We start from the raw sequence: 12,106 nt of genomic DNA on the forward strand, positions 1-12,106 counted from the left end.
TCAGTGAAAAATACTGCGAATAGGTGAGAGTGCGAATACGGGGGGTTTACTGTATACAGAATAAAGAGCCCTCCCTGCCATCACTGTGCCAACAGTGGCAAATGCAGGCCAAGACTAACTATGAAAGAATTCTTGATATTAGTCAGTCTGTTTTATGGAGTGCCAGGGTAACTTCTTTGAGGGAGAACTGTGGCTTTACTACAAAAAAAAAGTTTTAGAGTTAGTTTTGTAGTAGGCTGTAATAAGAGTATATTTTTACAGGCCCCATTGTAAGGTTGTTTCTTTAACAATCATTATAAATTCAGTTACTGGTGCCCTTCTTACTATTAGTTGCATTTGGATATTTTTTTTTTAATCAGTAGTTCTTATTAGAGATCTTGTTTTGTGTATATTTCAGGGTCGCACGGATCACATTGCCACCATGAAAGATGTTTGGAAGAATTTAGTTGGCCCCCCTCTGGGAAAGATGGTGGATAAGACCTTTATTCAAGGACAGTACATAGAGTTCATAATGAATATCAGTGCTAGTTATGCTGGTGACATGGAGGATTGTAAGATAATGTATGTTTTAGCTCTTGACCTTTGATTTCAAACACTTAGTGCTCCTTAAAATATGATGGATTCCTATTAATGGTAACCTTTGTTTCATAGGAAATCTGTTACTGCATGGACTTCTTTTTCCTGCCTTTCATCAAAATATTTAAAAATATGCATTCCTGCACTAATGCAAATTCTCATACTTTACTTAATACTCAAATGACTAATATGGCAGTGAATGTCATAAAAACTGAAGGAATAGTTTAGTGACATTTCAATTAAAATGAATTCCAGTAGTCTCATTCAAGTTACCTCCTAATTCACTTGGATTTTAGGACTATGTTCTGCCTATCTTGCATTGAACATTACTAACTGCAGGTTCCTATTCAAATTCAAGCATATATATATATATATATATATATATATATATATATATATATATATATATATATATATATATATATATATATATATATATATATATATATAAAGGGATTTTGACAAAGGAAAATCTATTTCTGGAGAGGGGGACCGTGTCACCCGGTGAAAAAGTCCATTCAGCACTTATTTCTAGGTAATTCCGTTGCTAGATACCAGAGAAAGCTAAATGAAATGCTGGAGTTACTACCCCCAGAGCGAGCTCCATTAGATGGAGTCGTGTATGGAAAAGGGTGAACTATAAAAACACGGAACCTTAACCTATAGAGATCCCAAAGTCAAAAGTCCCACAGAGAGGTGCCGTTAAAACCCATGCACCACTCATGGACAGCACACAAAACACCGCTAGCCGCATTCCATGAAAGCATCACCCCACCAGAATGATGTTTACTATGGGGGGGACATGACACATGATAGAGATATTACTGGGACATGACACATGACAGAGGTGGGTCACCGGGTGACACGGTCCCCTCTCCAGAAATAGATTTTTCCTTTGTCAAAATCCCTTTTCTGGATCGGGTCCCGTGTCAGCCGGTGAAAAATTAACAGAGAAATAAATATCATTCTTAAACTGGAAGAGATAACAAAATGTAAGGGGAACAGAAGACCAAAGGTCCACCAAAAAGATTTTTAATTACTAGCAATAATAACAATAATGTACAAATGAAACTGATGGGAGCTTAAAATTAACATGACAGTATGAAAAATATACTTAAACAAAATAACTATACAAAATTGAAAACATTATAACATAAATGTATCAATTAGACAAATATACAGATAACACAGTCAGGTGAGAAAGTCAAGGCACACCTGACTGAAATGACCGTAAGGGGATAACTGAGGCAGTGGAGGAAGAAATGACTAGGAATCAGAAAGGGAACCAGAGGGAGGGACAACGTTCCCTGCCGCGACTGCTGAGAATTTAAGAGCTTCTAAGGATTTCAAATAGTGACGTTTGAAAACCAAGGGTGACTTCCAACCAGTGTACCTGGTAAGATCCGTGAAATTCATGTAATGAAAGTAGTTAATGGAGGTGGCCACAGCTCTAATATCATGAACTCTTGGGACTGAGTCAGGATTAGCCTGCTTGATAAAGTAAAGGATTTGTTGTCTAATAGCAGACATAGAGATATTACCCCCTCCTTCCCTGATAAAGAGAGGCCCAGATGAGATATATACAGTGAACCCCCCGTATTCGCGTGCTCAAGGTTCGCGGACTCACCCACTCGCGGGTTTTTCTATGGAACCCATCTAAAAAATGTTCGCGGGAAACTCACGCATTCGCAGGTTATTCCATGGAACATATCTATAAAAATATTCACGGGAAACTCCATATTCGCGGATGCAGATTTTTTTTGTCTTTTTCTATAGCAATAGTATTCTGTATTTTCATATTTATTGTATAATAACATTAAAAAATCATGTAAATCAATAATAATACTGTACTACAGTACTTGTACATATAATAGTAATAGAAATTAAATAATAATATTATGTATACTACACTGGGTACCTTAATAATTATAAATAATACAGTACTGTACTGTACTGTAAAAGTTAAATCATACGGGTAGTAACTGGTGATGAATGTTGATTTCAGTATGCTGTAGATGATGATGATGATGAATTAGTTGTGCAGTACGATGAATGACGGAGGCGCTGTCATGTTAAGGTATTTGAACATGGCAACGAAGGTGGTACAGCAGGGCTGCATGAGTATTTTACCTTGTTCATGCTCAATGTGGGCGACCGCAATTAATGTCATGCTGTAATGGGCTGCTACTTCTCCGTGACTTTTGCCCTCTCTTAACAAAACAATCATGTCTACAGTACTTTCTTCTCATTAGTCATTACAGTAATTGTAGGCTATTGGCCAGAGGCCTTAGAAGAAGCAGAGCATTCAGAGGACATCTTCATGCACGATTTCAAAAAATATTTTTAGGCCATAGTACTGTACATGCAAAACAAACAAATGTGAGATACAGTAGCAATAAAACGGATTACACTACTGTATACTGTATTGGGTCATTTGCCGATAATTTACCGCTACGGTACATGCATGGTACTACTGTACTGGTTGTGCGTACATATACTAACACGGATCTTCTGCGCATACAGTACGTACATTTTATAAAATGTTTTGTTGTAAGATAGCAATAAAATGGGTTGTATATTGGGTCATTTGCCGAAATTTCCGCTACGGTATAATGCATGGTACTATTGGTTGCGCTTATACATATACTGATTACTAACACGGACCTTCTGCTCATACAGTACGTACATTTTATAAAATCTTTTGTTGTAAGATGATTTTTAAATATTACATACAAAAAGTGTTTTAGGATGATACATAGTATAGTACAGTACTACGGGTAGTACGTAGAGCATATCTAAAATACGTAAGACAACAGGAGTACTGCAGGGTACGTATTTTTACATCTGCGGTACGTAGCATTTTCATGTATGTAAAGTATATATTACTGTAATGACTGCTGTAAGTACATTTTGTAAGTTAAAAATGATTTACTAATTTTCAAATATTACAGTACTGTACTGTAATATATTAACGTAAACACAGCAAAATTTCAATACTGTAATATATATTTGTTTTTCTTAAAAGTGCTTCACCCATGCCACCTCTTTGCAAATACAAAGAAATCGCGATGCTATACGCTGTGTACCTAGGATCAGTGATACTCGACACACTATTGGCTGTCATCTGCAAAGCGGCCAATCCAGAAGCACCATTCATTTTCCTTGGCGCTCATTGGCTGTTCACTTGGCGCTGATTGGCTGAACATTCACAACCAACTCGCGAACACGGAATTCTGGGAGGACGCTCCACGGCAGCATCTTCAGATTGTGCGTATAGTTCGCAGCATCTTACCGTGAAACCGTGGTCTGTCCGTTTCGATTTTTATCTTTGTGAATCGGGCGGTATTCGCCCTAAAATGCCTGCTAAAAACGCCCTGCTCCTTCAAAGCCTTCTGGCAAAGAGTTTAAAAGAAAGAAATCTGTTATGAAACTCGAGGAGAAGGTGAAACTTCTTGACATGTTAAAGGAGGGCAAAAGTTTTGCCGCGGTTGGTCGCCATTTCAGTGTTAATGAGAGCACAGTGAGATATATCAAGAGGAAAGAGGCGGAGATACGCAAGTCTGTGAGTATGAGCTACTTCCGGTAGTGCAAAGACAGTTGCAACAGTGCGGGATAAAACAATTGTGAAAATGGAATCTGCTCTGGCAATCTGGATAAAGGACTGCTGGAAGAAAAACGTGTCCCTCGACTCCAACATCATTCGCGAGAAAGCACGACAACTCCACCGGCAGTTATCAACTGCTAAGGAAGGCGACGACGTAGTACAGGCAGAGGAAGGCGTTGAAGAAGGCGAATTGGAATTTCTAGGCTTTGATGAACCAGCAGAAGAAGAAGAGGGGGAAGAACCCTAAGCAGGACCATCATCAGCGCCTCAAGGTTTCCAGGCCAGCAAGGGGTGGTTCCACAGATTTCAAAAGTGGTTCAACCTAAAGTCTGTTACTCTGCATGGGGAAGCTGCATCTGCAGACACTGAAGCAGCCGCGAAATATCCGGAAGCCTTCAAGAAGATGATCGAGGAGAAGGGCTACCATCCAGAACAGGTGTTCAATATGGATGAGACTGGCCTGTTCTGGAAGAAGATGCCTTCCCGGACATACCTTATGAAGGACGAAGCTAAAGCCTCCGGATTCAAGGCCCAGAAGGATAGGGTTACCCTCCTCATGTGTGGGAATGCAGCCGGTTTCATGCTTAAACCAGGCCTCATTTACAAGGCTGCAAACCCCAGGGCCCTCAAGAATAAGAACAAGGCATTGCTTCCTGTGTTCTGGATGCATAACCCTAAGGCCTGGATCACCAAAGTCCTCACAGAGTACTGGTTCCATCAGAGCTTCGTCCCTCAAGTTAGGCAATACCTGAACGACTTGGGCATGGAGTTCAAGGTGTTGCTGATTATGGATAATGCTGGTGGCCACCCTCTCGATCTTTCTTACAAGGGAGTCCAGTTTGAGTTCCTCCTCCCAACACCACCTCTCCTCCAGCCTATGGACCAGGGCGTGATCCGTGCCTTCAAGGCACTCTATACCGGAACTCCCTCCAGCACCTTGTAACTGCAATGGATAGTGACAGTGAATTTACGCTAAAAGAATATTGGCGTAAATTCACGATTGCCACATGTCTGAGCATCATCAGCCAATCACTGAATGACATGAAGAAGGAGACCCTGAACGCATGCTGGAACAAGTTGTGGCCGGAGTGTGTTCATGATTACAGGGGCTTCTCTCCTCAAGAAATTCAGCATTCGGCCATTAATAAGGCTGTCCAGTTGGCGAGGATTCTAGGTGGGGAAGGCTTCGAGGACATCACCGAGGATGAAATTGGCACCCTTATTGATGCTCACTCTGACCCCCTGACGGACCAGGATTTGGAAGAGCTGACGAAGTCTGCCAGTGAGGAAGAAGATACGCCAGGTTCAGGGGAGGAGCAGGAGGAAGAGGAGAGCGGCCCTATAATCAAACCCTCACCACCATGAAAAAGCAGCGACAGCAGCTGCCTATCACCATGTTCATCAAACGGATGAAGAAGGCCCCTCCAAAGCCTCCCAAATCACCCGAAGAAGTGCCTCCCCAGTCGCCTGAAGTAGTGCCTCTCGAATCGCCTGAAGAAATGCCTCCCAACCGCCTGAAGTCGTGCCTCCCAAATCAACTGAAGAAGTGCCTCCTGAAGATGAAGAGGCACCCTCAGATGAGTTGTAACAACTTTGCTTTTGCTGTGCAGTCATATCTTCATCATTATTCATTGCACTGCACAGCTAATTCATCATCATCATTTTAATCAACATTCATCGCTGGTGAGTACCCGTGATTTACGTATGTAGTAATCTTAATATATAAGTACAGAAGTATGAAATTTTTTAAAATGTGCATAAATTTTTAAAGAATTTTTGTCTCTTTTTGAATTACGAACGTAAATACCAATGTTCCCCAAAAGAAAACGGAACGGCTTATAACTGTATGAAAGAAAATGTGTGACTGAATACGTAGGGGACTGGATTATTTTAACCTACAGCTGTAAGCCATACAGTATGTACGTATAAATTTAACGATAAAATGTTTAAGATGACTTGAAATTATATTAATTAGTATCATTTCAAAGATTAATACAGTAATAAGGTACAGTTTAATGTATATTTGATGTAGGCTGGTATTTTTAGGCATACTGTACAGTACTTTGGTGTTGACCTTTCATGGTAGACAGGTACAAATATATGTAGTATTAAATTTTTTAAAATGTGCCTACGTTTTTTAAATTTTTGGCTCTCTCTTTTTGAATTTCATACTGTATAATGTAAATACCAATGGTTCCCCTTGAAAAAGAAAACGGAACGGCTTATAACTGTATGAAAGAAAATGTGTGGCTGAATACGCAGGGGGGACTGGATTAGTTTCACCTACAGCTGTAAGCCATACAGTACGTACGTATAAATGTAATGATAAAATGTTTAACCCTTAAACGCCTACTGGAGGTATCATACGTCGACTAAAATTGTCTGTTGGGTGCCAAGTGGATGTACCGTACGTCGACTACAAAAAATTTCAACCTTTGGTCAACTTTGACTCAACCGAAATGGTCGAAAACGCAATTGTAAGCTAAAACTCTTACATTCTAGTAATATTCAATCATGTACCTTCATTTTGCAACAAATTGGAAGTCTCTAGCACAATATTTCGATTTATGGTGAATTTTTGAAAAAACTTTTTCTTACGCCCAGCTAATAACTTGGCTGAAAATTTCAGAAATTCTTTTCGTCATTTTGTCGTAATTTTTGCACTGTTCTATATTAGCAGTTACATAAAGTTTTATATATGAAAATGTGCGCAATTTCATGTAGAATACAGCAAAATACAACCCATGGTTGTAGCTTTTATCAGTTTTGAAATATTTTCATATAAACCACAATAACTGCCAAAATTTCAACCTTCGGTCAAATTTGACTCGACCGAAATGGTCGAAAAACGCAATTGTAAGCTAAAACTCTTACATTCTAGTAGTATTCAATCATGTACCTTCATTTTGCAACAAATTGGAAGTCTCTAGCACAATATTTCGATTTATGGTGAATTTTGAAAAACTTTTTCTTACGCCCGCGGTAACTCGGCCGAAAAATTTCAGAAATTCTTTTGTCATTTTGTCGTAATTTTTGCACTGTTCTGTATTAGCAGTTACATAAAGTTTTATATATGAAAATGTGCGCAATTTCATGTAGAATACAGCAAAATACAACCCATGGTTGTAGCTTTTATCAGTTTGGAAATATTTTCATATAAACCACAATAACTGCCAAAATTTCAACCTTCGGTCAAATTTGACTCGACCGAAATGGTAAAAAAACGCAATTGTAAACTAAAACTCTTACATTCTAGTAATATTCAATCATTTACCTTCATTTTGCAGCCAATTGGAAGTCTCTAGCACAATATTTCGATTTATGGTGATTTTTTGAAAAAACTTTTTCCTTACGTCCGCGCCAGGAATTCTTTCGTCACGTTGTCATAATGTTTGCACCACTTTATATTAGTCGTTACATAAAGTGTTATATATGGAAATGTGCGCAATTTCATGTAGAATACAACAGAAAATAACTCATGGTTGTAGCTTTTATCAGTTTTGAAATATTTTCATATAAATCACAATAACTGCCAAAATTTCAAGCTTCGGTCAACTTTAACTCGACCGAAATGGTAAAAAAATGCAATTATAAGCTAAAACTCTTATATTCTAGTAATATTCAATCATGTACCTTCATTTTGCAACAAACTGGAAGTCTCTAGCACAATATTTCGATTTATGGTGAATTTCTGAAAAAAAAACTTTCCTTACGCCTGCACGCCGTAACTCGGCCAACATCTCAGAACATCTCAGAATGCATCGTTTTACATTAGTCGTTACATAAACTTTTATATATGAAAATGTGTGCAATTTCATGTAGAATACAACAGAAAATAGCTCATTGTTGTAGCTTTTATCAGTTTTGAAATATTTTCATATAAATCACGATAACTGCCAAAATTTCAACCTTCAGTCAACTTTAACTCGACCGAAATGGTAAAAACGCAATTTTAAGCTAAAACTCTTACATTCTAGTAATATTCAATCGTTTACCTTCATTTTGCAATAAATTGGAAGTCTCTAGCACAATATTTCGATTTATGGTGAATTTTTAAAAACATTTTCCTTACGTCTCGCGTAACTCGGCCGAACATCTCAGAAATTCTTTCGTCACATTGTCGTAATATTTGCACAGTTTTATATTAGTTGTTACATAAAGTTTTATATATGAAAATGTGCGCAGATTCATGTAGAATACAACAGAAAATAACTCATGGTTTTAGCTTTTATCGGTTTTGAAATATTTTCATATAAATCACGATAAATAGAAAAAAATTGACTTTCGGTCAACTTTAACTCGACCGAAATGGTCGAAAACTGCAATTGTAAGCTAAAACACTTACAGTCTAGTAATATTCAATCAGTTAGCTTCATTTTTCAACAAATGGGAAGTCTCTAGCACAATATTTCGATTTATGGTGAATTTTTGAAAAACATTTTTTACGCCTGAGCGTTACGAATTCATGCATCATTTTGTGATAATATTTTCTCTGTGTTGCTTTGATCGTTTTACAATTTGTTATATACCAAAATCACCGCAATTTAATGTACAATGCAAAGAAAATAAAATAATTCATTAGCTTTAACCGTGTTGCTCACAGCGCGATTTGTATACAATTACATATGAAATTTTTTTTTTTGCTGTCATATATTTCAATATTTATATATGATAATGATATTTTTTTCATTTCTGATGGTTGCATACTAAACTTCAGGCAATGACAAAAAAAGGAGCCAAAAATGAACTCTTAATCTCAAAAACTAAGCGTGCTGTGATTTTTTGAAAAAAACTTTTTTTCCGCTTCGGCGCTAACGCCCGAACGCCACCAGCATACGGCAGACACTTTTGTAAATAGAGGCTCGGTGTTTAAGGGTTAAAATCTTTCGCAAACTAGGCCTATAACTATTTTTCCGTGAATATTTAAAAAAAGTTTTTGTAGTCGACGTACCATACGTCCACTCAGCACCCGACAGACAATTTTAGTCGACGTACGATACGTCCAGTCGGCGTTTAAGGGTTAACTACCGTCTGGTAGACAGATGTGTTTTCTTTGATCTTTGCCCATACTTCCGTTGAGCTGTTTTCCCAGTGGGATCTTTTCTGTTTGTTGTGTGCCTTGTGTTTTCATTTCTTTATCATGAAAGCTCATGAGGGAAATAAACCCCATAAGCCTGCCTTCCCCCAGCATGTGTATCCTGAGGTTGGCAGGAAGAATTGTAATAGTTTTCCATCTAAAGTTGACGTTGACCCGCACGCCCTTTGCTCTTCTTGCAGGGGCATGTGTTCATGTGATTATCCTTGTTCTGAGTGTTGCTCATGGTCAGCTGAGCAGTGGGCGAGATTTGAAGGGAGGAAACTACTGGAGGAAGCCTTCCATTGCGTCATTTGAGGGTTACACGCCCCCGATGACTCCCTTGGTGGCTAACCCTTCGGGATCATTTCTCTTTCCCGGTAAACTTCCCCCTTCTGGCTGCCTCTCCTTTGGGAGAGGACTCCCCTTCGTCTTCTTCATCCGCTTTGTCGGGCATGGAATGACGCGGAGGAGCGGACAATCAGGACGACCTGTTCTCAAGGGCCTTTCCTCCATCCATAGGGGATTTTTCCCCCATAGAAAGTGGAGTCTCCCTCCCCTAACCCAACTTTTTCTTCAGGTATGGCAGTAGAGGCTTCTCACGGGGGCAGGCTCCAGATCTCACTTCCACCTGGCTTCACCTGGGCCTCCTGGCGTACCATCACTGGAGGGTCTCTTGGCTCATCCCTCTGGCACCCTGGTAGTGATCCATACTGCAGCTACTGCTACTACCAGCACCTTAACGACGACCGCTTCTGCTAAGATGCCAGTGACTCTATCTTCTCTTCTGGGTACCTAGGTGACTGCCGCACTGGGTTCTCATCACGCTGTGCCACTTCCGCCTGGCTTCCGCCTGGCTTCCTGGCCCCGCTGTCCCAGCCAAGACCCTCCATGATGGTGACTTCACTCCACCCGCCCCGGCTATCCCGGTCGTCCCAGTCCTGGCTCTTGGCCTGTCCTGGCTTCTCCACCTGCCCAGGCTGTTCCGGTCACACCAGTCACTTCTGGCTCCCCTGGCTCCCAGCCTTTACTGGCTGCCCCTGTTGCCCCAGTCTCATCCATTGACATCTCCGCTGCCTGGGTCGCTCTCATTACCCTGACCACCCTGGCTGCTCCTGTGACTTCTGCTGCTCCCTCCTGGATGGGAGACTTGACTGCTGTACAGAAGAAGATGACAAAGAAGAGGTCCAGGAAGGTGTCATCGTCTTCGTCTTCATCGTCATCTGCTACCTCCTCCCCTTTTTCTTCCAAGGCTCGTCAGTTGAAGAAGAAGAAGGCATCCCCCCCGCCTAAGAAGTCGACTTTGAAGGCTGGCACTGTGTCCGGCGCTTGTTTGCGGGCCACTCCAAGTACCCAGGTCTCTAAGGAGACTCGGGTATACCAAACCATTACTGGAGAGTCCGCTCACTGTACCGACTCAGACACAGGACAGGAGAAAGAGCAAAGACATGCAGGTGTCTCAGCTCTGCCTGCTGGCACTTCTCCTAGTGCCAAGCAAGGTTCCCAGGTAGATGCTTTGGCCTCTCAAGAGTGAACATCTGAGGAACAAGCGAGGAGGTCCCCTGTACAGTCTTCTTGAGAGGCTCTGGCACTCAGCTTAGCTCACACGAACTGCTTTGCTCTCTTCAGGACAACGCTTCGCCGAAGCGAAAGCTTTCTCCTGGACCTGGCTTGCTGTCATCACCACGGGTTGATGACCGCTCTCAGCCTTCTCCTCTTGCTGGTTCCGTCAGCAGGGCTGGCGAGGGTACCCGATCCTCCTTGACTGTCCCCTCAATCTCCTGGGTTTCCCTGGGAGGTGCAGGTCAAGACAGGAGGAACTCTGGAGATTCATCTCCCCAGAGTTCGATTAAGAGGGCATACATTCCTGGCTTGGTCATGGGATTGACTAGGTTGTACGCCTGTGTATTGCATGAAGGATCCAAGGGGTCTGCCGAGGTTCTCCCTCCTGTTGGGAGAGTAGATCAGGAGGACTGCACCCTGAAAGGACCTGAGGGTCCTTTCCCTCAGGATGCAGACACCCTCAAGATACAAAGGACTTTTGTAGAGGTCATTGCGCTGATTTGTCAGCACAGTGGCCTTGGGGAAGGGACCACGGCCTCATCTGTGGATTTTCCTTCGCACCGTGAATCCTTCTGGGGTCTGAAAAAGGAACCCAAGGTTTTGGTGGGGCTGCTATGGTCCACACTTGCCGAGGGGGTTCTTGATCAAGTGAATAATCTAGTTTCTGGGCAAGATAATTAACTTCGTTTGAACCACTCGAACAGCTGCTTCCTCCTCCTCTGCCTCGTCAGAAGCACTTTTATACACAGTTGGAGAGGGCATTGCCGGCTAAGCAGGTTGACCTAGACCTGGTGCATCTAGGCCCAGGTCTCTTGCTGCAGCAGCTTACTGCAGAAGGAATCTCCCTCTCGCAGCAAGAGGCAGCGACCTAGGAAGCCACTGCTGTGGTGTCTAATGGTTGGATCTGAGGTCTTTCACAGTATCTAAGGTGGCTGCCTCCTCGGCTGCTATCGTGTCTGGGGAGGATGCCGCTTTCGGGATGCTGTGCCAATCTGGAGGTAGTGCCATCTCCTACCTTGCCCACCAGACGGCAAACCCATTGTTGAACCTGATGCTTGAGAGAAGAGACACTGTACTTTCTCGCTTCGCCAGGTCTGTTGGTCCTGAGTTGGCAATGACCCTACAGAACGGACCGTTGCTGGGTTCTGCCTCTCTCTTTCCCAGAGAGCTGGTAGATGCTGCGGTGGACAAACATCATGCCATAGGCAATGACCACCTTGTCCACCAGGCAGTGGCCAAGACCTCCGGGTCTTCGCGCTCCACTGCTGCTCGGCCTTTGGGTCAAGCTA

The 12,106-nt window shown here is 41.8% G+C and overlaps 1 protein-coding gene across 6 annotated transcripts in view; it reads left to right on the top strand.

The window, feature by feature from the left end:
* The window catches only part of Pus10 (Pseudouridine synthase 10), a 361,563-nt gene that overhangs the window by 30,149 nt on the left and 319,308 nt on the right, over positions 1-12,106 (top strand). For all 6 annotated transcript variants that reach the window (XM_067100515.1, XM_067100518.1, XM_067100514.1 and 3 more), the window contains one exon: positions 398-561. In XM_067100515.1, coding sequence (XP_066956616.1) covers positions 398-561 — 164 coding nt within the window. The remainder of the gene's footprint in view (positions 1-397; positions 562-12,106) is intronic.

Source organism: Macrobrachium rosenbergii, chromosome 56 (assembly GCF_040412425.1).
Source record: "Macrobrachium rosenbergii isolate ZJJX-2024 chromosome 56, ASM4041242v1, whole genome shotgun sequence".
Lineage (NCBI taxonomy): Eukaryota > Metazoa > Arthropoda > Malacostraca > Decapoda > Palaemonidae > Macrobrachium > Macrobrachium rosenbergii.